Source organism: Delphinus delphis, chromosome 16 (assembly GCF_949987515.2).
Source record: "Delphinus delphis chromosome 16, mDelDel1.2, whole genome shotgun sequence".
In the NCBI taxonomy this organism is placed as follows: Eukaryota; Metazoa; Chordata; class Mammalia; order Artiodactyla; family Delphinidae; genus Delphinus; species Delphinus delphis.
The window spans coordinates 29105478-29133103 of NC_082698.1; the positions used below are offsets into that span (position 1 = coordinate 29105478).

Below are 27626 nucleotides of genomic sequence, written 5' to 3' on the forward strand. Positions count from 1 at the left end.
CCACTTTGCTATTATTGAATATTAAGGTTTTTCTAACTTTTTGATACAAGGACCATCTTTATGAAGCTTTCTTTTCTTACCATTTGTATTAGTTTCCTAGGCCTATCATGACAAGCTCAGTGGTATAAAACAACAAATATTGGGCTTCCCTGATGGCACAGTGGTTGAGAGTCTGCCTGCTGATGCAGGGGACACTGGTTCGAGCCCTGGTCTGGGAAGATCCCACATGCCGCGGAGCATCTGGGCCCGTGAGCCATGGCCACTGAGCCTGCGCGTCCGGAGCCTGGGCTCCGCAACGGGAGAGGCCACAACAGTGAGAGGCCTGCGTACCAAAAAAAAAAACAAAAAACAAAACAAAAAATGTATATATTTTTCAATCCCAGTTCAGGAAGTCTGAAATCAAAGCATTGCCAGGTTTAATTCCTTCTGGAATCTCTAAGAGAGAATCTATTCCATTCCTCTCTCTAGCTTCTAATAGCTGCCAACAAGCCTTGGCATTGCAGCATCCCTTCCATCTTTGCCTCCATCAATACATGGCCTTCCTCCCTGTGGGTCTGTGTACCTGAATCTCCCTCTCCTTTCTCTAAAAAGACACCAGTCATTGGATTTAGAACACATCCTAATTCCATATGACCTCATCATAAATAATTACTTAAGTAATTACTTCTTCAAAGATCCTATTTCCAAATAAGGTCACATTCTAAAGTTTTGGGTTGACATGAATTTTGAGGGACACTATTCAACTCGGTACACCATTTATTATAAAGTATCATTTGAAAATCAGTACGGTCTCTCTGTTGTGGATTAGTTGATCTTTTGCGAAGATTAGTTTGAAAATAAATAGAATGGTAAAGTGGCATTTGACTTTTTAGTTGGAATAGTTTCTCAAGTTAAGCTAGCTTGCACCCTCTTTTTGGTTACTTTGTTTACATTATTAAGAAAAGGCAGAGAGATCTGTGGACAGGAAAGAATTGGCAGAACCTCACTCTACTCAACTCTGACTTGCATGTCTGCTTTTAATCTAGAGCCAAATAACTATCGGACCATGCGTGGCCGGGCAGTAAATGGCAGCCAGTTGGGAAAGGATTACATCCAGCTGAAGAGCCTGTTACAACCCATCCGGATTTACTCCAGAGCCAGCTTGTATGGCCCTAATATTGGGCGGCCCAGGAAGAACGTCATCACCCTCCTAGATGGGTAGGTCAGATTATTTAGCAGTTTTTAAAACATTGTTCATTAAATGTAATGAATTAATGTATTTGCATTTTTCCTGGTTATTTCTGGTCTTAAGAAGGGCAGAGAGACTTTTTCATAGTGACATCTCCCACCATAAATCAGGGATTCTCTACCAAACAGTGGAAGAATTTATCTCTTCAGGCCTTCCACAGTCAGCAGAAGAGGGTGGGATTGGGAGGGATATCACAACCTCCAGAACAGCTGGAAAGGATGTGTTGTTTTAGAAAGCACATTTAATATTACAGCATTGCATAACATCACTTAATATTTTTTAAAAGGCAAAATATTATCTACTGTATTCTTGGGACCTCTTACAGAAGGTGAAACTTGACAAAATCCTGGACAGTGGATCTGGGTTAAAAAGTTGAGAAACACTACAAATGCTTATACATTAAAGCACAGCTTAACAGATAGATTTATTAGGTATTCTAGAGAATTGCTATCATGTGATTTATTTAATTTTGACTGAATCTAACAATCACTTTTTAAGCAGTGGTTATGGATGCAGCACTATGTTAAATGCTCTCTTCCCCAGTCCTGCTGGTGGGCCAGGCCCAGATTAAATAAGTGGAACATATATGCATGTTGGGTCCAGTTATGCAGGGTTGGAGTGGATGTCTGAGGGAATAGCATGAGGAAGACTGAAGATATATGTTGAATCAAAGACTCAAAGAGGATACGTAACTACATCAGAGAGGGTAGGAACAAGGAAGTTGGGAGAGGCAGGAGTTCATGTGACATACAGAGTATGCACCAAGGCACACCTTTTGTGCAGCATCCTGTCATATTCTGGGACAGGTGTGGTTATTCCTACAAATTCAAAGACAAGTAAGATGTTTTCCAGTGAAGTGTACAGCCCAAGTAAGGTTAGATAAATGCTGTACAAGTATAGACAGATACGTTCCAGTAGCAAGAAACCTCTGGCCAACCTCCTGAATGGCCCTTGTGGCTTGATGGCTCTTATGACCCTCTCTCTTCCCTTTTGTGGTAGCTTAGTCTTGATCTAAGCTAATTAATGTAGCAGACATTATTGAAGGCTTGGGAAGCCGGAAGGATTTACACTGTAACAACATTAACAGCCTGAGGTTTAATTTTAGGCATTTTCGTCTTTACAAAGAATCCCCAAGCCCTTATTTTAATTCCTATCCTTTCCCCATCCTTCATTTTTCTCTCCTTCTCTCTCAGTAGGAACTTCCGTTTTCTCTTGCAGAACAATTTTCTGACGTTGACTCCTACCTACAAATGCAGCTCTGGGCTTCTCTTTGCATACTTTTGCTGAACTTTGAAATTACTCTGTGTGTGTGTGTGTGTGTGTGTGTGTGTGTGTGTGTGTGTATGGGGGGGATGGTGATGGAGAAGGTGGTTTTATTTTACATGTTTTAATTAGGGGATAAGAATCACATGTGTAGAACATTTTCATAGTTCATAATACACAATCAAGCAAAGACAAATAACTATCACTTGAGTCCACATAGTTATTCTTTTAGATTATACCTTTTCTTTAATGATTTGATTAATATATTTTCATGGGACTGACAGTCTTCTCAGTAGCATGACCCTGTATCAATCATTCATTCATTCTGCAAATACTTGTTGAATAATTGCTATGTTCCAAGTACTATGTTAGGAACTGGGAATGTAAAAATAAACAAAAATAGATACTTTCTCTGCCCTCATGGAGTATATAATATGGTAGGGGAGATATAGACAATAATCAACTTATCTTAAGACTAAAACAGTACCAAGGAGAGGTACATGGTACTATGAATGACTGTAAGTGCTGGGATTTGACTAAGGTGGTTGGAAGGGTTCCCTAAAGGAGTCACACTTAAGAAGAACAAGCACATGAAAAGATACTCAACATTGCTAATCATCAGAGAAATGCAAGTCAAAACCACAATGAGATATCACCTCACACCTGTCAGAATGGCTATCATCAAAAAGACCACAAATAATAAATGTTGGTGAGGATGTAGAGAAAAGGGAACCCTAGTAGACTGTTGGTGGGAATGTAAGTTGGTGCAGCCACTTTGGAAAACAGTATGGAGATTCCTCAAAAAGCTAAAAATAGAGCTACCATATGATCCAGCAATCCCACTTGTGGGTATATATCTGAAGAAAATGAAAACACTAATTCAAAAAGATATATGCACTCCAATATTCATAGCAGCATTATTTACAATAGCCAAGATATGAAAGAAACCTAAGTGTCCATCAACAGATGAATGGATAAAAATGTGGAATGGAATATTACTCATCCATAAAAAAGAATGAATTTTGCCATTCACAGCAACATGGATAGGCCCGAGGGGTACTATGATTAGTGAAATAAGCCAAACAGAGAGAGACAAATATAGTACGTTATTACTTATATGTGGAAAATAAAAAATAAAAAAATGAATGAATATAAAAAACAGAGTCACAGGTACAGAGAACAAACTAGTGGTTACCAGTCAGGGGGAAGGGGCAAGATAAGTGTAGGAGATTAGGAGGTACAAACAAACTACTATGTATAAAATAAAAAAGCTACAAGGATATATTGTACAGCATGAGAAATATAGTCAATATTTTACAATAACTTTTAAAAATTTTTTTCAGTTTTGACAGTCTAGGGTTGTATTTTTTTAAATTAATTAATGTATTTATTTTTGGCTGTGTTGGGTCTTTGTTGCTGCGTGTGGGCTTTCTCTAGTTGCAGCGAGCGGGGGCTAATCTTGGTTGCAGTGCTCTGGCTTCTCATTGCAGTGGCTTCTCTTGTGGCAGAGCATGGGCTCTAGGCGCCTGGGCTTCAGTAGTTGTGGCTCACGAGCTCTTGAGTGCAGGTTCAGTAGTTGTGGCCCACGGGCTCAGTTGCTCTGCAGCATGTGGGATCTTCCCAACCCAGGGCTTGAACCTGTGTCCCATGCATTGGCAGGTGGATTGTTAACCACTGCGCCACCAAGGAAGTCCTACAATAACTTTAAATGAAGTATAATCTATAAAAATGTTGAATCACTATGTTGTACACCAGCAATAATGTAATATTGTAAATCAACTATACTTCAATTTTTAAAAATTCATTAAAAATAAATAAAGTGTGATCTGAAGAATGAGTAAGGTGTTAACTAGACAAAATGAGAAGTAAACAGTATCAGTGTTCTTGGAAGAAAGATAAGTATGTGCAAAGGCCCTAAGGATGAAAAAAGGGCCAGATTGGCTAAAGAAAGGTATAGCTAGAGAAGTAATTAGGAGTCATATTATATAGGGACTTACAGGCATAGTGAAGGGCTTAGAATTTCTTCTAAGTGCAGTGAGACAAATACTGAATGTTTTTAAGCTTGGGAGAGAAATAATTTGACTTATTATACAAAAAGTATGCTGTGTCTCCTCTATGAAAAATGGATTGGAGAGGAGGCAGGGAAATTGGTGAGAAGGCTGTTGTAGGAGTGCACATAATGACGGGAACCTGAATTGGGTTGTGGCAGTGGAATATATTGTTGGAGGTAGAAACCACAGGACTTGATATATTGGATAAGTGTATGGTGATGTGACACAGGGATGTGTAAGTTACTGGGTGGATTTATTATCATTTACGAAGATGGGAAGATAGGGGGAATAACTTGTTCTGGGGAAAAAAATCATGACTTTAGGTTTCATGTTATGTTTATTGTGCTTGAATCTAAATGGAGATGTCAAGTATATCCTTGAATATGAGTCAAGGGATCAAGGTCTCTGCTAGAGATATTAATCTTAGTGGTCATTATCATGCAAATGGGATTTAAGGCCATCCATGGGAATATAAGAGATCTGTTAGAATATGGAAAGAAAAGAGACAGAGACTTAGGAGAGAGCCCAGAGGAACTGTCACATTTAGAGATGTGATAAAAGAAGGATAGCCTTAGAGGTAGGAGGAAAGGGAGAGATTGAGGTGTAGGAACCAAGAAAAGAAAGTTTTAAATAAGGAGGGAGTGCTGCTAGAAGTCCAGGAGGTCAAGTAATAGAAAGACAGAAAAGTGCCATTGAACTTGGCAACATGCAGGTTGGTGACCTTGAGAAATATAGTTCAGCGGAGTGGTGGAACAGAAGTCAGATCACAATAGTTTGAAGAGTGAATGGAGGGTGAGAAATTGGAAACAATAATGTGGACAACTCTTAGGAGAATTCTTACTGTGAAGGAAAGTAGAAAAATGAAGGGAGATTTGGGGTCAAGGACGATAATGGCATTTTTTCCCCTTTAATTTAATGTGGGAGACAGCAGAACAGGTTTGTATTTTGAGACTTATCCAGGAGAGAAGAGATAGATGATACAAGAGATCAAGGATATAACCAAAATGAGAAGTTCTTTAAGGCTAGAAGAAATGGAATCCAGAGGAATTGGCCTTCATTAAATGGAGGGACAGTTATACCATGGTAACCGAAAGTAAGAAACAAATATTTTTCTATGTCAGAGATTAAAAAGTCATACTGAGGAGACACTTCTACCCAGTATATAAGGTATAGTTAAGGCATCCCAGTTTGTGTACATGGTGTAATTTTGGGCACATAGATGCTAGTTTGTTGTGAATAAGTCAAGAACTTGGACACAATAGTTGGCAACAGATGAAAGAAATGATCATGTGACTGGGTGGTGTGGTGACAAGTGGTGAGGCCTACTTCCCCATGCCTCCGAAAACTAATAGCACTCAAGAGACTAGAAAAAATTACATAGGGCAAGAAGGAAAGGTATTGATGAACATTTTTTTTCTTTTATGTGCCAGAAAAAATGGGTATTTACCTTTCTTAATGTGTATGTACTAAATATACATATATAACTTTAAACACATAAACTTTAAACACATAAACATATAACTTTAAACACATAAACATTCCCAGTGACTCAACCAACAATAACAAAAATGTCAGCACTCTAAATTACCAGCTCTGTAGTTTTTCCAATCCTCCTGGTTATACAGCTATAATTTTACGTAGTTGTGATCATTGTATATGCATCATTTTGAATTCTGCATTTTTTGCCCATTGCTTTATATTGCCCCTTCCTTATTTCTACATAGTTCTCGTATTTGTCATTCTTAATACCAGTAAAATATTCCATTGCATTAATATACTGAATTCTGGCTAAGCATTCCCTCACTGCTGGGCATTTGGGCTGTTTCTGGTTTTTGTCTGTAATATATAGCACAGCTGTAAACATCTTTATACAAATAGGTTTTTAAAAAATTTCTTTTGAATTACAGCCTTGGGCTATATTCCAAAAAGCTGGGTTTCTGGGTCAAAGTACTGTATATAATAATTTTTATGGCTCTTGTATTTGTTGCCAAATTTCTTTTCAGAACAGTTTCACCAGGTTGAAGGGCAACAATGTATTAGTGTATCTTTTTCCCAATACTCTACAACAATGAGTATTACTTTTATTAATTTACTGTTTTAATTAATGCAAGATTGTACCTCATGGTTGTTTAAATTTGAATCCTGTTAACTGTGAAAAGAACCAAACATTTTCCAAAACTTTATGTTGTCTCCTTTCCCCTTATTCCACATTTGACTAATGACACAATAACCATTTTGCCTGAGGCACAGACCAGGAGGTCATTTTAGATTCATTCCTCTCCTTTGTTCACAGTCTCCATTAGTTAGTTATTAAGTTTTGTTATTTCTGACTTCTTAGTATCACTCATATCCCATCTTCCTTTCATTTTTATTTTAAACTTTATCATTTTTCCTCCTAAACAATTTCTCCATATCTAGTCTCAGACTCTAATTTCTCCTTACAGATTTCTGAGTAGTTTTTTTAAAATGAAACATGTGGTCAAGTCACTCTTGCTTGAAATCCAAACCCTTTCACATGTACCCTGGCCTTTAGGGTCCAGTACCTGCCTTCTTTGCAGCTAGTCAGTAGCTACACACCCTTGCACAACCTGCACTTAGTACATCAAAGTATATGTCCATCTTAGAAGATGCCACACTTTTTTACCTTTGCACCTTTTTATTTTGTGTCATTTTCTTTGGAATACCACTCTCTTCCCTTATTTTTTCTTTCCAATAGATCTTCTCTGACATCTTCAGGCAGGATTTCTTATCACCTCCTCTGTCCTTATATGGTACTTTATATTTCTGCTATAGCACTTATCAAATTGATGATAACTTACTTATTTACCTATCTGCCTCCCCTAACAGACTGTAGACTAAGGTCAAGACTCTGTCTATGTTTTATTGATTCTGTAGCCTTCAGAATCTAGGAATAGCTTTAGTTTTATAGAGCCAAACTAATTTTTAAGCTTAAAAAAGCTTAAAACTACTTAGGTATTTACTGGACTATATAGGACTATCTTCCCAGTTAGGATATGAACAAACAGAGATAGAATCTTCATGTTTGTGTCTTCAGATACTACTTATGTTGCCTGGAATATGGGAAGTACTTAATAAAATACTTGTTATATTATTTTCATTTCCTCATTCAGGAACTGGCTCTTCCCAGTTATTGATTTTTATCTAAAGGCATAAGTAGTGTTCTTTAGGGTTTTATTATTTTCCTCTGCTTTTCTTTTGTAAACTTTTATGCATCATCTATGTAACGACAATTTTATCTTAATGTATTGCTTTTCTTATTACTTTGAAATATGTTTTTATTGCTTCAGAAGTTACTTTTTATTATAGTTGTTCTTATCCATTTTCTTGTTGGTTGTCTTTTCTGTTTCTTTCCTTACACAGTTAGGATAAAGTTACTACTTCATTTTCACATAGCCTTTTTAAAATGTTTTAATTTTCAATGTTAGGCTTTTTAACTTATTTGGAGTTTATTGCCGTATGTACTATAGAGTAAGGACCTAATCTATTTTTTGGTGATGTGACAGTGTCAAGAAAAGCAGGTATTCATTGAAAGCATGTTTACTGAGGCTTTTTGGGGGGCTTTTAAACCATAGGGAGATGAATACTAAATTATCTCTCAATAAACATTTATTGAACAGCTATTTCATGTTTGATCCTTGCTTAAGTGTTGGGTTTATATTGATGAATAAAGCCAAAGTGACTCTTATTCTCTTGGAGCTTAGCAAGACAGAGCCACAGTAAATAAGAAAACAAATTATCCCAAATTGTGTATAATTCTGTGAAGGAAATGATCAAGATACCTGGAGTTGGAGGATTTATTTGGACAAGGTGATCAGAGAAGACTTATCTGAGGAACAATTTATTTAAGCCAAGAACAAAAGAATAAGAAGGAGCCAACTGTTCAAAGATCAGAGTGAAAAAAGTTTTAGATAGAGGTGGTAGGTTGTGTTTGTCAATGTCCTGAATCAGAAACAAGGTTAAGGCATTTGACCAATAGAAAGATGGGCATTATAGTGAGCAAAAGGAGAGCAGTAGGAGATGAGAATGCATGGACAGGCAAGGACCAGATCATTACTGAACCATGCATACCATGGAAAAGAGGTTGTGTATTTTATTCTCTGAGCAATGGAAAGCTATTACAGGGTTTTTATAAGGGCAGCAACATGTACCAGAGTCTACTCTGTTTTGTGTGCCAAATAGATTTTAAGGTGCAAAAGTAAGAAATCAAAAGAGTTCAGTAAGGAGGGTTTTCACTATGAGGTGTGTGTGATTGGGTTAAGGTAATGGCAGAAGAGATGGAGAGAAGTTAAGGTAGACTTGTTTGTTGATGGATATCCCAGCAAGGTGGGGGTGAGAGAATAGGAGGAATTAATAAAGGATGATTTCCACCTTTTGAACGTTAGCATCTCTCTTTCAAGAGCCATCACATGCAGAAAAGGGAGGTTTTCATAAAGAAGTTACACCAAAATGAACACATATTCATACTCAGGAAACTATCTCTGGAGCAACAAAAGATGACTTTAAACTACATTGGCGGGCTTCCCTGGTAGCGCAATGGATAAGAATCTGCCTGCCGGGCTTCCCTGGTGGCACAGTGGTTGAGAGTCCACCTGCCAATGCAGGAGACGCGGGTTCGTGCCCTGGTCCAGGAAGATCCCAAATGCCGTGCATCAGCTAGGCCCGTGAGCCATGGCCACTGAGCCTGCGCGTCCGGAGCCTGTGCTCCGCAACGGGAGAGGCCACAACAGTGAGAGGCCCACGTACCGAAAAAAAAAAAAAAAAAAAAAAGAATCTGCCTGCCAATGCAGGGGACACGGGTTCAATCTCTGGTCCAGGAAGATCCCACATGCCACGGAGCAACTAAGCCCATGCACCACAACTACTGAAGCCCATGCACCGTGCTCTGCAACAAGAGAAGCCCGCGCACCACAAGGCAGAGTAGCCCCCACTCGCTGCAACTAGAGAAAGCCTGCATGCAGTAACGATGACCCAACACAGCCAAAAATAAATTAATAAAATAAAAATAAAAATAAATCAACTACATTGGGTGTGCTTCAAGTTCAGGATAGTGATCTGAGCACAAGCTCCATTTCCTTCTGGAACATCCTCCCAACTCCTATTAAAAACTGATAAAAAACAATTCTGTAATAACAAGCACATGAAAGAGGGATCATTAGCAGATGAGAGACTTCTGACAGATTTCTATAAGACAGTAAACAGATGGAAGCCTGTTGACAGAGTAATCAGAGTGAGGAAGTGGCAACCCAGAGAACCTGGGCTCTGAGAAAAGATAGAGAATCTGTCCTGCAGATAGGCTCAGAGGCCAGAGAGGGTAAGGTGGGAAAGGGAGACCAAGCCAAGGGGTTAATATGAAAGTCTGTCTTCATAGGGACTACACCCACAACTCAACTCTCCCCTCCATCATTTTAAGTCCCCTACCCTGCCTACAGAGCAAAGACAGCTCAGTCTGTTATGTCCTAGCAAATGCCAAACCAATAGTTAGGAGTCTTCACCAAAAAAATACTGCCGGAATACCAGGGGATGAGCTAGTATTGCTAAGGTGGAGTTGCTTCTGCATAGTAAAATGCTGAGTAGAGCACTGTGGGATACCCTAGCCCAAAGGCTATCTGTGGCCTCCCTCTTCCCTCTCTAAAGGGAAGTGTGTTGGTCAACAAGCTCTGACCATAAAATAGAGATTCCAGGGAAAGGAGAGACTTATCAAAAAAAACCCCATATATTCAACAGCTTAGAAAAATCTGCACCTACTACCTAGAAGAATCTATTTAGTCCCCAATTTAAAAAAATAAATAGATAGGCAAAGATCACAAGATGTAAGAAGGAAACAAGTAACATAAAAGAGAAAAACCAAGACAAATACATTTTAAAAATTGACCCAAGAAGAATTATAATTCAAGATCAGAACTAGAAAAGTAAAAAGCTATAATTAGTATCCTTATAAAGATATAGTAAGATACTGTATTTATATATACTGTATTTTGTATACAGAGCAAAAAATATTTTTAAAAACAAAATATATAATTGCTGAAATTAAGCCCAATAAATGTAAGGTAATGATTTCTTAGATACAACACTGAAAGCATAAGTGATAAAAGAAAACACTGATTAGCTGGACCTCATAAAAATTAAGAACTTTTGTTCATCAAATGATACCATCAAGAAGGTGAACAGACACACAAAATAGGAGAAAATATTTGCAAGTCATACAGCTGATAAGGAATTTATACACAGAATATATATATATATATATATATATATATATATATATATACACACACACACACACATATAAATTCTTACAACTCAACAGTAATATGACAACCTGTTTAAAAATGACCAAAAGGGATTTGAATAGGCATTTCTCCAAAGAATACATACAAATGGCCACTAAGTACATGAATAGATGTTCCACATCATTAGTCACTAGGAATGTGCAAATCAAAATCACAGTGAGATACAACTTTACATCCACTAGGATGGCTACAATCAAACAGACATACAAAAGCAAATGTTGGAGAGGACGTGGAGAAATTGGAACACTCATACACTGCTGGAGGGCATATAATATGGTGCAACTACTTTGGAAAACAGACTGGCAATTACTTGAAAGGTTAAACATAGAGTTACCATATGACTTAGCAATTCCACTTCTAGGTATATACCCAAGAGAAATGAAAACATATGTCCACACAAAACTTGTACACAATTATTTATTGTGGCATCATTCATAATAGCCAAAAAGTAGAAATAACCCAAATGTCCATCAACCAATGAATGGATAAATAAAGTTCAGTAAATCTATACAATGGAATATTACTTGAAAATAAAGAGCACTGAAGTACCAACACATGTTGTCAGAGATGAACCTTGAAATCATCATGCTAACTGAAAGAAGCCAGTCACAAAAGCCCACACAGTGTATGGTTTCCTTTATATGAAATGTCCAGAATAGGCAAATCTATAGAGACAAAAAGCAGATTGGGTTGCCTAGACTGGTGAAGTTTTCAGGGAAATGGAGAGTGACTGCTCATGGGAATGGGGCTTCTTTTTGAAATTAAATATTCTAAAATTAGATTATGTTGATAGTTGCACAAATTTGTAAATATAATAAAAAATATTGAACTGTACAGTTAATGAGGGAATTATATGGTATTAAATTTTATCTCCAAAATGCAGTTGAGTCCAATAAAAGAATTATAAGATAAAATCAAGGAAATCTCCCATACACAGAGTGTTGGACAGAGACAAAAAATTTGGGATGAAATCTTACTGGTATAAAAGATCAGTTCAGGATCCCCAGCAGCTGTCTCATAGGATATCCAGATCCAGAAACAAGGAAGAAAATTATGGTTACAGAAAGAAAAAACCTTATCAACCTTTACAATGTAAAATTAAGGGGACAGTTTACAGAAAATAGGTGGTAAAAATGGAGAGAAGAAATATGACCCACATGGCTGATATCCTCTCATAATATGTGTGGAGTTGGAAAATATTGTCTAAGCCATTGAAATAATAAATTGAGATGTGGAGAAGAGGAGGCCCAGTAAACCACGCACATGGAGTTAACCCTTGGTTAGAATGAATTATGGCAGCATTTCCTTAAATGTGCTCTGGAAAATATCAGTTCTGCAGGATAACAACGTTATGTGGAGGCGGAAAAAAGTAAAAGCTTCCATAGTCAAGTAAGTTTGAGAAATACTGGGATATACAAACGTACTGAAACACTTCCCAGCATCTTTATTACATTAGTTTACATTCTGAATCTCCAAGAAGGGGATTTAGCATGCAGAATTTAAAAAATTTATTTGACCGTAGTCTTATTTTCCAAGAGTATCTTGAGGGACTCGTGTTCCACTAACATGTTTGGACATCACTGACTTGGAATATGAGCCCTGCTTTAGGTGAGATATGGCCATAGAGCAAACAATAGCAAAAGAATTACAATTTGGAGAACTCAGGACTTGGACCATTTCAATAGCCCCATTACTGGTCTATTTGGTTCCATTCTTGTCCTCTCCAGTCTATTCACCACTCAGCTGCCAGAAAATCTTTTACAGACATAATTCACATGATGTCAGTCATTTGCTGAAGACTCTTTAATGACTTTTCATTGCTCTTAGAATAAAATTTAATCTCCTTACCACATCCAGCAAGGCTCTACAATGAGCAGTCTGGCTGCTGCCCAGCTCTTCATTCTTATCTTCTCCAGATTTCTCTTTTCCTTACTTCACTCAGGCCTCACTGGCCTGCTATGTGCTAAGTTTCTCTCTTTTTTTTTTGGTGGGGAGCAGGGGTTGCACAACACATGCTTTTCTTTCTACCTAGGGTGTCCTCTCAGCTTGCCACATGGCTGGTTTCTCCTCACCCATCAGAGTTCTTTCTTGAATAGCCTAGCTAAGTGATTCTCTATCAGCGCACTCTGTTAGTTCTCTTTATGGCATTTATCACAAGTTATAACTGCATATTTACTGTTTATTTTTTGCTTATAGATCATAAACTCCATGAGAGCAGGAAGTTGTCTGTTGTATTTACTAATATATATTCAGTGCTGGCAAAAAACCTAGCACACGGTGGGTGCTCCAATTTGTTGAATGAAGAATGGAAGTTATACTCATATTTTACCGAGCTGCTAGTGGCATATTCTAACCTGAACCTAGGTTAGAACAGAAAGCTAGACAGGACCTTTAACTCCCATGGTGGCCCAGAGAGCTATGGAAAACATTCCAATTTGGGCAAAAAAGATAAAAGCAGGAGAATTAGGAAGGAAATAATGGTCTTTTCCATCACAGCAGACCACATTATGTATGCTGTGTGCTCAATGATCTACAAAACAGAAACAGAAAAATTGCCTTTTTATATCCAGAATTTCTATCTTTAGTTCTAATTACCAAAACTTCTACTGAGTACCTAATGCTGATTTATAGACTCCACTGGTACTCAAAGCATAGACCAACAGTGAAAGCTGTATGGGTAAGGATGGAAAGTTCACTATGTTTCTATAAACAGGCTCTCATTACGACTTTTGAGGGCCCTGGGCATTTTTGACCTCGTGGGTCACTTCCTCCATAAAGACATATTAAATCAACAGCCTTCTGTGTTCTACTGTAGTAAGTCAATATAGCAGGATTGGGGGCAAGGGTGGAAATAGCAGGAATGTAAAGAGCATACACTTAGAACTAGATGAGACCCAGATCAGCTTCTAGCTAGGTCACCTTGAATTATTTAATCTCTCTAAAACCTCATTGGTAAAATGAGGCTAATGAAATTATCTATTTCTTAGGCTTGTTGTGAAGTTAAATGAGATAATGAATTGAAAGTGCTAAGTGTAGTTCCTGGCACAATCCACACCTAAAGAAATGTCGGCTACAATTGTTAAGGACAAGTGAATTTCAAATTGAAAAGGCAGGGTTGTTTTTCTGACTTTTTGCCTATGGCTCAATGTAGCCTTCTAAGCAGTTCAGAGAACTGAATGAGATTGAAAACTAGAAAGATTAGCTAAAGTAACATTGCATTATAATGAGGGTGATCACAGCTTCTGCCTACAAACCTGCTTACACCACATTCTTGTTTGGAGTGGGAAATTGCACAGCTGGGGACAGTTTGGTGCACAGAGAAATCATCACAGTGTTATTCCTAATAATTGTTATGTTTTATTTCACCTGTGAAAGAGTATATGACTTAAACTACAGGAGGTAAGAACAATTTATTCCTCTCAGTTTATAAGAAGAGAGTTTCCTTCTCTGCCTGTAGAGAGAGGCAGGGCCTCCCAGCAGCTGTTCAGTGCTAATTAACAAGGAAGCATGGGCTACTGTAAAGGTCTGCTCCCTAGCTGAGAATTATGCTAATGACTGCTTACTTCTAAATTTGCTTTTTTTTCTTTTTTTTCCTGGACAGGACTTCTTTCTTGATTAGAGAAACAGCCTAATTCCTGACCCAAGCCCAGGGATATCAGTTATGGCTATTACGATGAAGGATGTTTCTCTCTTCTTCTGTTGTCAGAGAAGTCAGATGGGGGTTAGAACATTGGAGAAGGAGATGGGTGTCCTGGGACATAGATTTAGGTTTGACACATATGGTCTTGGGAAATATCTTCCTCACTTTCTTTTTTTCCATTCCTTTCCTCCCTTCCCCATTCTACCTTCCCTAAGAACCCTACTTTTCCTCCAAGAATGACCTACCCTAACAAGTGCTGCTGAGATCACAATATGTAAAAGGTGTGGCCCATGGTCCTCCCTCAATGGAAGCACCTGGAGAGCTTCTTTAAAATGCAGCATGAGATATAGTACAGAGAGGTCCCGAGTCCCCTTTATCCAGTTTCTCCCAACAGTGACATCTTGTGACACTATAGGACAATATCACCACTAGGACATTGGCATTGATACAGTGAAGATACAGACCATTTCCATCACCGCAGGGGTATCTCATGTCACTCTTTCATCCTTCTCATTCTCGCTCTTTACTTAAAACTCTGGCCAACCACTAATCTGTTCTCTATTTCTATAATTTTGTCATTTCAAAAATGTTACATAAATGGAATAATATAATATGCAACCTTTTAGGGTTAGATTGTCCACTCAGCATAATTCCCTGGAGATTCAACCAGGTTGCTGCATGTGTCTGTAGTTTGCTCCTTTTCGTTGCTGGTAATGTTCCATGGTGTGGGTAGACTACATTTTGTTTAACCATTCTCTCACTGAAGGAGCAAAGTATGAGAACTACTGCCCTATAATATAGACAGAGCAGGTCTTATTATCTTATTTTACAGATTAAGGAATGGAGGTACACAAACGCTAAGTTATTTACCAAGCTCACGTTTATGGGGTGCCAGCAGTGTGCCTGGCAGTACCCTTGTTTCTTCATGTATGTTATCTTGTTCATCTTCACAATGCCTTTGGGAAGTAGGCTCTCTCCATTTGAAAACATTCAGGGAGGTTAAACAACTTACCCAGGGTCACATGGCTAATACGTTGTGGAGCCAGGTCTGAAATCAAGTATCTATCTGACTCCTAGGCCCATGCTCTTCCTACTTTGTGGTGCTGTTTTCCTGAATTTTCATCTTTGAGTGAAGCCATGTGGTCTAGCATACTGGAAAAAATATATAATACTCTTCACCTTAGTTCCATAGTTTTCACTCTCATAGACTCAGCTTCATACCGGGACTTGAGCTTTTGGAAAGTCTGCTTTTCTGTGTGAAATTCTTCACGATATCTTGATGCATTTTTCTTCCTTCCCACCTGGCTCCACAGCCAGGACAAATCATATCAGGTCAGTTATAGCCTTCTTTGCCTGAATCCAGCAGCATTTTAGACTGTTGAGACATGTCTGTCATAATATTCCCCTAACCAGCACCTTCCAGCTCCAGCCATGGCCTTCCAGATCTGTTTCAACATATTCTTTCACCATCTCTCACCCCCTGCTATTTGTCTTCATTCTTATCAAGCAAACCTATTTTGTCCTTTCTGTATTATTGTCTCACATCTGCCTCCATTTTATTCCAGACATTGTTCTATAGCCTCCCTCCTCCCAAGTCCCCATTAGCAGCATGAAATAGCCTTCATCTTGGGGGCCAGTTCCAGGTAATAGTGCCTGGCACCGTATCTTGAGAAGGATTCTTAGGCCAATTCTGAGATTAGGGAAAGAGTATTGAGATCTATTACCAAGGTCTACCATGGGTTCAGAAAAAGGGAGCACATATCACAAATTTGCCATCTCTGCATGGTTAAAGCAAGGGATTTAAAGTCAGAAATGGATTTGATTCTTAGCTCTGCAACTCATTAGTTGGGTGATCTTGAGCACAGTTTCTTCATCTATAAAATGAAAGTAATAATACCTACCTTATAAGATTGTACATTATGTAAACGGCTTACCAAGTGCCTGTCAATCAGTAAGTGGTAGCTAACTTATTTTTTCCTTTCTTCATTAAGATCCTTCTTAAATTAAGCCTCATGGGTGTAACTTTTATTGGCAAGAGAGATTCTGTAGAGAGTCTCACCCCTCTCAAGAAGTCCTTGTATGTTAAAAAGTCTATAAATCTATCAAATTAAGGGAATTATAAGCTAGAAGAGAAGCCTAAATAGAGAGTTGCACTAGCCATTAAAGTCAATGAACATATAGCCATGCTATTTATCAGCCTGCTGCAAGTGTAATATTATATATAAATATGGGTGGGGAGAGAAAAAGGAAGGGAAGGAGGGAGGGAGGGAGAGAAGAAGGGAGGCTTGAAGGGAGGAATGGAAGGAGAAAGAGAAATGGAGAGAGTAGAAAGAGAGAGAGAGAGGGTGGGGAAGAAAGAGATCAATATTTTATTTCTTCTAGAGCTTAATATATAGTTAACCTAGTATAGCTTAATATATAATTAGCCATGGAAATGTAAGTGACTTTGGACCAAATAGAAGATGCCTGGTTTGCTGTAACTCAAAATGAATAATTTCCTCACAAGTTTTTCCTAGCTTTTGTGTAGAATGGCTGTCACATCTTATTCATGTTAGTTACATAACCAAAGATTCTCCTTGTGGACAAGGAAAAGAAGGATCAGGCTGCCACACTCTTACTGAAGTTTGTAGTCATTTGGACATCTAGTTCCCCATGAAGGATTTATCCTCTTTCCTGGGAGCAAAATTCAGAAACCAGTTTTCAGGGTTGCACTGTGTGGTCCAGAAGCAGAAATCAAACTCCAAAGACCATGAATAAAGATGTGCCTTATTGGGCTTCCCTGGTGGCGCAGTGGTTGGGGGTCCGCCTGCCGATGCAGGGGACACGGGTTCGTGCCCCGGTCCGGGAAGATCCCACATGCTGTGGAGCGGCTAGGCCCGTGAGCCATGGCCGCTGAGCCTGCGCGTCTGGAGCCTGTGCTCCACAACGGGAGAGGCCACAACAGTGAGAGGCCCACGTACCGCAAAAAAAAAAAAAAAGATGTGCCTTATTATAAGAGAGAGCTGTGATATGCAGTGGGAGAGAAGGCTCCACAACATTGCAGATACGTCATATGTGCAGGTGGATAACAAAGGAAAGAAATTCTCCCAGATTTGGGGTCCCTTGGGGGAGGAAAGGAACTCTCACAATGAAAGGGGATATTTTGTTCTTTTCCATAGCAGCATATTTGCTCCAGTGGGAAAGATTCCCCAGTACTGAAACGTCTGCCTGGCACTGGCCAATTTTCTTAGGTACAGGTCCTTGCCCCTTCCCTCTCTTATCCTTTTTTGAGTGACTGGATGTCAGCATGAGCACAGACATCTTCTATTCTCTGAAATAATCTTCCAAGATTTCTGTCTTCATAATTCAGGTATGGAGACATCCAACCTTGGAAAACCAAGATCTTTCCTTTTTGTCATTATCCACATCCTGGGTCATCTTTTACTTGTTCGTTCATAGACCTAAATCTAGGGATTAGAATGGAGGTGGATGGTTGAAAACGCTTGGATAATACTGGACCCTAAACAGAATTTCACTTTCCCAATGGTATTTCACTCCTGACAGCACTAGTCTGTGTGCATGTTATTCCACCTCTAATATTACTGTTGCTGAGCATTCTGCAGCTGTGTGGAAGTTATTCATTTATGTGGTTTGGGCCAGTTTCTGAGAAACAGGCAAAACTAAGGAGCAGAAGAATCCATCAATGTTAGATTTGAACAAAGAAAATTATAATCTTTTTGGACTTGTTGTCCTCCGCAGTGCCAATATAGATATAAAAACAGAGTATGGAAATGATATAGATACACGGTAGATACAGAGAGCCCTAGTGTTCAGAGAGGGATAATGGGGCTGGGGAGAAGTCACCAAATTCACCGGCTATAATGTCTATTCCATGGAGTTTTGTCTAATCAGTTTCCTTTATGTGTTATTTCTGTCATTTGTTTTTGTTTTTCTAGTTTTTTTTTTTTTTCAATCATTCAAAGACTTCTGAAAACAGAACATTTGCTCCATTTTAAATGAGTTTTATACACTTCTCAAAAAAACAAAGGTATGTTTAGTCATTCTGGTAGTATTCGGAAATGCATATTTTGTTTAACATTATTCCTGAATTAGATTCTTCCTCATCAGAATAAGTGTAGAAATGCTTCCATATGTTTGAAGTTGTTCTCATCATTTTGCCAAGAGGGAAAAAGGAAGAATGTAGTTTACAACAGTTTTCATATGAACATATATTTAATAATTTTTTCCCATAAAGTTAGCTAAAACAACTTTTCTACTGCTTAAATATGCTACTAAAGTTAAGATAATAATATCATTGGTCTAAACATATTAAATAGTGATTGACAAATTTTTTAAAATATTAAAATGAAATGAAAGTATATTTTACTATTTTGATTTCTTTTACAAAATAAGACTTTAGGTAAGGATCTGACTTTACTGTTTTCCCAAATAGCTACAAATCACATAGCACTATTAAAAACATGCTTCAGTTTTTCACATACTAAATTCTTTTCCATGTAATAAATTCTTATATATAAATTTTTGTAAAAAATCTCTTCTGTTCCATAGATATCCTTACTAATTCCTGATCTAAACTTTACTAAGATCTCCTGACTAATGCCTAGGAATGTTTTAATAATTGCAGTTTTTATGGTATATTTTAATATATGGTAGATCAGATAAATGTCTTTTCAGTATTACAGTTTTTTCAGAACATTCTTGGCTTCTTTCAGATGAATGTTAGAATGATTTTGCAAAGTTTCAAAAATATCTGATGGGATTTTTTTTATTAGGATTTCATTAAACCCATAAATTAGGTTAGGAAGAATAAATTGATTTTCCTATCCAGGATCATGGTAGGTCTTTTCCTATATTCAATTTAAAAATATTTCCCTGTAAACTATATAATATTCTATATATGGGTCCAGTATATTTCATATTTAATTATAGATATTATAGATTTTCTTTGCGGGTGGGGGAGGGGTGTGGGGAGAAAACATTAGCATTACTTTAAATGTTCCTAACTCTAGTTTTCCCATTCTTTTTATAATGTAACTTTTGATAATGGAAGGTTATTTAAAGACTTAATTATCAACCTGTAGCAGAACAAACTATTCAATGCATATGAGGCTCTCCAGATTATAGTATCATACATAACAAGTTTCCAGCTTCTAAGACACCAAATTAGATGTGTTCTTAATTGCCTGTCCAGAGCCTTTTAGCCAGGCAGGGCATTGATGATTATTTTTTCCTCCTAATTTTCTTGTGAATGTGTAACTGTTATCATCAATGACTATTTACTTCAAGTTCTTTGAGGCATTTTCAGAAGGATTGGAGTACATTCACCAACACCAGCATTAAAGTCTATTCCTGGACTGCCCATCTTAGGCAATGGCATTACCACAGTTAAAACTTTGGGGTTCTCTCTTACGCCGCTTCCTCACTTAAACTCACCTACCGAGTCCTCTTGAGTGCTCCAACAGTGTTTTTTTCAACTGTGTCTTTTTTCGTTCCCACATTTCAAAGCCTCCCATCACTCTGCAGTCATCTCCCTCCATTTTGTCCACACCACACTACCTTTCACCTTTACCATAGCCAGAGTGATCTTCCTAAAACTCAAGTCTGATCCTGACACACCCTCACTTGCTTAAGCACAGGATAAATCCAACATGCAGGAGGAGCTAGCTGTATTTTACAATATTGTGTTGGGTGCTAATCATACAAAGATAAATAAGACCTCGACTTGTACCGAGATGTTAAGGAATAAAGGCCAGATGTGTTAGCATCACAGGCTAGCAACTAGTTATCTGACCAGGCTGACTTCCTACCACTCCCTTACCTCTCCCCTGATATCCAGATATCCTGGACTCCTGAGAAAACACTCACCTTGACTCTATCATGCTTTGCTCAAGCTGCTCTATGCCTGGCCTGCTCTTCATGGCAAAATCTTACCCTTCTTTCAATGCTAGATTGAAATGCTAGATTCAACCTCTTGTGAGATGTGAAGCTTTACTCAATGCTTATCCCTCTTCTAACATCACAGAAGGTAGAGCTAGCTACTCCCTTGACTGATCTCCCACAGCAGTTAGTTTGCACCAGTAATGCAACACAAAGAGACTAATTTGTCTCAGTGTCTGTCTTCTTGGCTTTACTGTGATTGTCTTATAGCAGAGGCCCTGAGTCAGTCACCTTTCGACACCTGCTCCAGCACCTAGTCTTACAAATAACACTGAAATGCTCAAGTCTGTGAGAGGAAGCCACGAGCAAAGAAGGTGCTGAGGCCTTTTATTCTTTTTCTAAAAAATAAGGTAGTGTTTTCTCAAGGCAAAAATTCAACTTATTTTTTTGCATTTTAATAATTCTTGTCCTCAGTGTAAACAGCTTGAAGGCAACATAGGGTTTGGAATCAGAAAACCTGAGTTTAGTCTGCACTACTCTATGAATTTGAACAAGTCACAGAACCTCTATGAGACTTACCAACCTCCACTATAAATTAGAAATATCTGTCTACCAGGGCTGTTTTGAGAGTTATGTGAAATTATATACATAAGAAGCTGAAAAATATTTTATAAGAAAGCACTCTAAATGTCATTGTAATTTTTATTATGGTTATTTTTATATGTAAATGGAGGCAGTTTTACTTTTCAGAGATTTTAGAAATAATTTTGGAGGAGTAAAGCCCATGTAAATATATATATATATATATATATTAATGACACTTGTATCTAAGTTTGACTAGGTTTTCTAATTTTTAAAATATCCTGGGGAGGGGGTACAAAATTTCGTTTCCCCCTCTTAATTTTTGGGTTATCCTACTTCTAAGATTGCCATCAGGTTTCCACAGCTTAGAGTGCTTCTGTGGCAGGTATAGTATTTTGGATCCTAATCTGTTTTCTTTCTCCCTGGACTTTTCCATTTTTCTCCTGTCTATTCAAGCAGATAGCTGGTTGTGTGCTTATTGACTCAGGGTGGCACCTGACAGGATGGAGAAGAGAATGCACAGCTTTTCCAGCTTTTGAATTTTAAAGGAAGAATCCTGGGCATAGGGCTAGAAATGGTGAGGAGAGTGGAGCTACCCTCCCAGAGTCAAGAGATTTTTCTGGGCTGGAGAAAGGAGAGGAGAAGGGAAAGAGAAATCCGTGGGCTCCAAAAGCAGAGGGTTCCTATGTCCAGCTTCCTAAGAAGTACTACTAGGAGGAGTGGCATGATCCCATAAAAATGAGCTGGTTAGGGTCCTGGAAATACTACTTCTCTAGCCAGTAGGGACGTTAGTAACCTGTATAATGTGATTAATAATATCCACCTCACCAAGCAAAGCAATTTTGAGAATTATATGAAGGAAATACATGTGAATACCTGGTACTAAATAGGTATTCAGTAAATGTTATATTCCCTCCAATCCCCATTTATGTTTTGGTCCTGCTCAGCAAACCACTTTCATTCCTCAGTCAACCCTATGCTCCATTTCCCACGTTCTTGCTCCTGGACTGCTGAGTGGTACTAGACAAAAAGAGCAAAAACCATACAGGCAAGAGCCAAGCTGCCTCCCCCTCCTGTTCTTTCCCCTTCCCCTCTCCCTCCCCCTTCTCCTTCCCCTCCTCATTGTCTCCCTACTCTCCATCCTCTTCATCTTCTTTTATGAACATCACGCTGCTACTAAACCAGTAGTCCTGGTATCCCTTCTCCTTCTTTCACCCAGTCCTGCAGAGACTCAGTCCTCTTCCACCATCAGGGCAAAACAGAGCCTCTGTCTGGGCAGCGCAAGCACGCCCTTTGCCCATGTGTCCTCCTGGCAAGGTTAGGCTGGAGTAGGGCAGGGGTAGGGCATTCTTGACAAAATACCGTCCTTCTCCCTTCTCAGTGGACAAATTCTTTGTTTATGAAGTACTGATGGAAAATTGTTTCTGTCTGAGGAAAAGTTCCCTTCCAGGGTCTCAGGAAAGAGAATTGAAAGTAAGATCTGAAGGAACTGAGATGTTCCTTTTGATTTCCTATGTCTGAGTGGTAACTCTCTCAAATAGTAACACGAGCCATGACAGCGCATGGCCTCAGAACACGTGGATGGCTAAAAGGAGGCAAGTCGATAATTGAGTTATTCACAGACCTGCAGTTCATGATACCTTATGGAATCTGTGTGGCCTTGGGTACTCTCTCCTGTCACTATGTTTCTGGTGGAACCCCAAGGGGCACAGGAGGGTGGCAAATTGCTAGCAAGACTTTGCTGAGTGCTTTGCAGGGAAACAGGTCTGGTTTCTGTTTTGAGCTGAGCATCCTGGTCGAGACACTCAGTTCTCTACTTAGCTGCTCCAGAAATGGTTAAATTTCTCTATGTGGTGCTTAGGTTTCTACACTTAGACAGCTGTGGTAGCCCATCACTAGGGCATATTTGTTAGTGCTTCATACTTATATACTTATATAAATAAATTGGGTTTTCCCATGCTCTCTATAGAAGGAGAGGCCTGAGGTTTTTCAAAGGCATATGTTGTGTTGTCATCCTTGGAAAATGTTATCGTTTGTCTCCTAGTAGATCTCAGAATCCTTAGAGAATAGGAAATGCGACAGATAAGTTCTGATCACAGGGAAGGTGATGTGGGAGCCATCAGGCATGGGATTGGAAAGACAGATGTAGGTATAATGCTGTCTTGGGGTCTTGATTTCCAGATGGTAAAGGATGTGTGGAGAGCTGAAAGTGTGATTACTTTCACCTTCTGTACCTTTTAACTTCCAATACCTATGGATAGGCCATCGCTGTGGGCCCTCTCAGAAAGCATAGTTGCCCAAGGATTGGCCTGATCTCTGTCTCAGCTTATTTTATTTTAACCCTGGGGATATGGTTTACTTTAAGTTGCAATATCTTTGTTCTTTCTGTTTCCTACAGATTCATGAAGGTGGCAGGAAACACAGTGGATGCAGTTACCTGGCAACAGTAGGTATTCACCATTTTTGCTCTTACTTATTATCAGATGCTGTGAAATGAAAGATAAGTAGTTGTCATGAAGTTATAACTGAAATTTAATAAACTGTCTTCCGTGCTCCAAGAAAAAAGTTAAAACTAATTCCAAAATTAATTGTTGGCAATCAGTAACTTTAATCATAATGAAAAATATTTTATTCTGCATTTATACTCTTAGTTTCTGTAAACAACAAGTTCCAAATATTTCCTGAAATTCTTATCCTCCTTCAGTTTGTCGTTGTGAGTCATGGATTGAGTGGGTCTGAGGATCTTGTCATTCCCTTGCTTAAAACCCCTCAGTGCTGGGGCTTCCCTGGTGGCGCAGTGGTTGGGAGTCCGCCTGCCGATGCAGGGGACACGGGTTCGTGCCCCGGTCCGGGAAGATCCCACATGCCGTGGAGCGGCTGGGCCCGTGAGCCGTGGCCGCTGGGCCTGTGTGTCCGGAGCCTGTGCTCCGCAGCGGGAGAGGCCACAACAGTGAGAGGCCCGCATACCGCAAACAAACAAACAAACAAAAACAAAAAACAAAAAACCCTCAGTGCCTTCCCTTTGCATGTAGACCACAAGCCACACTCTCTACTCTGGCCTATAAGGCTCTTTGTGTTTGGCCTCTGCTCTCGTCTGATGCCACCCTGCCCTTACTCATTCTGTCCCAACACACTGGTGAGGACTTTCAGTTTGTAGAGGGTTCACATGCATGTCTGCCTCAAGAACTTTGTATGTGTCATTCCCTCTGCCTGGAATGCTGTTATCTTCATATTTTGTGTAGCTTACTCCTTCTCATCTCTTAAGATTCAGCTTACATGTCACCTCCTTCAAGAGGCCTTCCCTGATGATCCTATCTAAAGTAGACCCCCTATTTAATTGTCTTTCTTAGCTCGTTTTTCCATAGTACTTACCATAATTTACAATTACTATTTTTTATACTTGTTTTTGTAATTTGTGTGTTTTCTCTTTTACCAGAATAGCACTTATTCAGTTCAACAAGTGCTTATTTAGGCAACTGTTAATTGGGCATTTACTGGGGGGAAAATAACGCCAATGATAATAATAACAATGTGGCAGGAACCTTTATGTGTCTTACTATATCTGATCCTCAGAACAACCAAATGAGGTCAGGACTGTTTTTAATCTATATTTTTCTACAACTTAGAGGAAGGTGTATAAAATCGAACAGAAAGTGGCAGATTTTGGACTTGAAGTTGGTTCTGTCTCACTCCATGGGCTTCTCTTAACTGTTACGGCTTTGGTAACAAGACAATGATCCTATACTGGAAATATTACATTCTATTGGTGTAATTCAAATCCTCTTCAGTGTCCTCACCAAAAGCTATCTGGATAATGTAGCATAAAGACAAGAGACTGGAGAATTTATAGTGTTTATAAAGAGGAGTAATGAGATCAGTGTACAAAAATTAGTTGGTAAGAATGTAAGCATTGCTCAGTTATCATGGCTGACAGGGAGGGATCAGAGAAAGTTTTTTTCCCCTACTCAAGCACTCTCCATAGTACAAATGCAGTGAAGTGAGCACAGTATTTTTTCTTTTTATAAAGGAGAAATACATTTTTGTAAATACAGTTTATTAGCTATTTAAAAAAATATTGGCCATCTCTCAAGATAAATATCATGTGTTTGTAACTACTCTAAAAATACCCCCAAAGCAGGCATGGGGTTGTGTTTCTTTTGGCTCCAGGATCAGCACTCATTTGGGGACAACAAGTAGCACCTGGACTCTACCATTTATTCCTTACAGCCATAATTTTCAGTCAAGACTTGGAATAGTCATGGAACAATTCCAAGAAATCTTGGCCAGGAGGACTCAGTGAAAATTAAAGCCAAATGCCATGTTTCTCTAACCCTGAGAAATGCTGAGGTGAAAATTTCTTAATAATGTAAAGGAAATCAAGAGTCACTGTCAGGAAAAAAAAAAAGGAGAATAGAATTTGTCGGTATACATCTAGCCAAAAGAATCAATTCAATACTAGGATATTGAGCTTGGAGCTTGAACAACCAGAACTCTGAGTCTGAAGTCATAAATAAATAAATCTATATAGTTAGACTATTTTGATTTGGACTTTCATGCTCTTGGATTTTCAGGACCAAGATACACGACTTGATGATTGGTTCTTCCCTCCAACCCATGCAGAAAACCCAGAAAGAGTTAGTGAGATGAAGTTCCAATTACAGGAATGGTGGAATAGCTTGTATCAGATATCAATGATAAATCTGGACAATAATTAAAAACACACACACAAAGAGTGATCAAAAGGCAGCAAAAGCTAGAGGAAGTTATTCAATTCCTGAAAGAAGTGAATGGCACTGGTGAGATCTGTGGTTACTTAAGAATCCATACAGTATGAGGTGGCTTTAAACTCAAAAGAAATACATGGTCATATTGATTTGAGGTGTCGGAAAAAAAAAGTCAGAAGGTGGAAATCTCAGAAAGATGGAGTTATGGGGCAAAACACCAAATATGCATATAAACTTACTTTCAAATCTTTGCCTGATCCCTGAACTGTGCATATTTAAGGGAGACTTCAAGGAGCCTGGGAGAAAACAACAGCTGGAAGCCTGAAAAATTTGAACAGCAATTTCAGCTGCTGTCTGTCACATGAGGGACAGAGATTGTAATTTGAATCTCACAAATTGAGGGGCTTGATAAACACCTTGTGCTTTCCAGTGAAAACTAAAAGACATGCCTCAGGAGTAAAGTCTATGTCCCAGGACTAAGGATTTGCCTTAAGTCTAATATGTAACCACAACAGACTCACCCTAACGAAGTCTGAACTGCAGCTGCTACAAGAACAAGATGACCAGACGTTCATCCAACTGCCTGCTAGATCCCAGACCAACACTCTTCTGTCTCTACAACATATCAACCACACTTTCCAGTATACAATTTTAAAAATTACTAGACATGCAAAGAAACAGAAAAATGTGGCCCATGGCCAAGAGAATGATCTATGACTTGAAACCCTGAGATGACCCAGATAATAGGATTAGCTGACGAGGATTTTAAAGAAGCTATTGCACATATATTCAAATAGTTAAGGGAAAATGTCCATATTGAGTGAACATATAGGGAAATATCAGAAGTGACATGGAAACTTTATATATATATATATATAAAAAACAGAACCAAATGAAATTATTAAAGAAAAAATAGAAAACTGAAATGATGGGAATTCCGTGGTTGTCCAGTGGTTAGGACTCCATGCTTCCAATGCAAGGGGCACAGGTTCGATCTCTGGTTGGGGAACTAAGATCCCACAAGCCATGCGGTGCGACCAAAATAAATAACTAAATAAATAACTGAAATGAAAGACCCACTGGATGGGCTTACTAAGAGATTGGAAAGTACAGAAGAAAGGGTTAGTGAACTTGCATACAGATCATTTGAAATTATACAGTTAAAGAACAGAGAAAAAATATTGGGAAGAAAATTGTCAAAGGTTCAGCAACCTCATTGCCAATATCGAGTAACATCTGTGCAATTAGAATCCAGAGGACAAGAGAGAGAGAATGGGGCAGAAAACTTTTTTAAGAAACCAAATCTGGGGACTTCCCTGGTGGTCCAATGGCTAAGGCTCCGCACTCCCAATGCAGGGGGCCCAGGTTCGATTACTGCCTGGGGAACTAGATCCCACATGCATGCCACAACAAAGAGTTTGCATGCTGCAACTAAGAGTCTGCATGCTGCAACTAAGAAGTCCATTTGCTGCAACTAAGGAGACCGCATGCCGCAACTAAAGATCCCACATGCCGCAACAGTCCTGGCACAGCCAAAATTAATTAATTAATACGTTAATAAATAAATATTTTTTTAAAAAAAGAAACCAAAGCTGAACTTCTCTCAAATTTAGTGAAAAACATTAACTTTTAGAACCAAGAAGCTAGGCAAGCCCTAAGAAGGAAAAATACAAGGAAAATCACACCTGGACATAATATTTAAACTGTTGAGAACAAAAGGATGGAGAAAAATCTTCAAAGCATTCAGATAAAAATGACACTTTACATGGAGAGCAAAGACACAAATGATGGCTAACTTGACATCAGAAAAAATGGATAACAGAAGACAATGGAACTGCATCTTTAAAGTGCTAAAGAAGAAAAAGTCAAACCAGAATTCTCTATCCAGAAAAATATTCTTTTAAAATGAAAGTGAAATAAAGATGTTTTGGGTAAGTGAAAGCCAGCAGA

The 27626-nt window shown here is 38.7% G+C and overlaps 1 protein-coding gene across 3 annotated transcripts in view; it reads left to right on the plus strand.

Moving 5' to 3' along the window:
• HPSE2 (heparanase 2 (inactive)) overlaps positions 1-27626 on the plus strand; it is a 577000-nt gene that overhangs the window by 322380 nt on the left and 226994 nt on the right. For all 3 annotated transcript variants that reach the window (XM_060034305.1, XM_060034306.1, XM_060034307.1), the window contains 2 exons: positions 1026-1197; positions 23351-23398. In XM_060034305.1, the coding sequence (XP_059890288.1) occupies positions 1026-1197; positions 23351-23398 (220 nt within the window). The remainder of the gene's footprint in view (positions 1-1025; positions 1198-23350; positions 23399-27626) is intronic.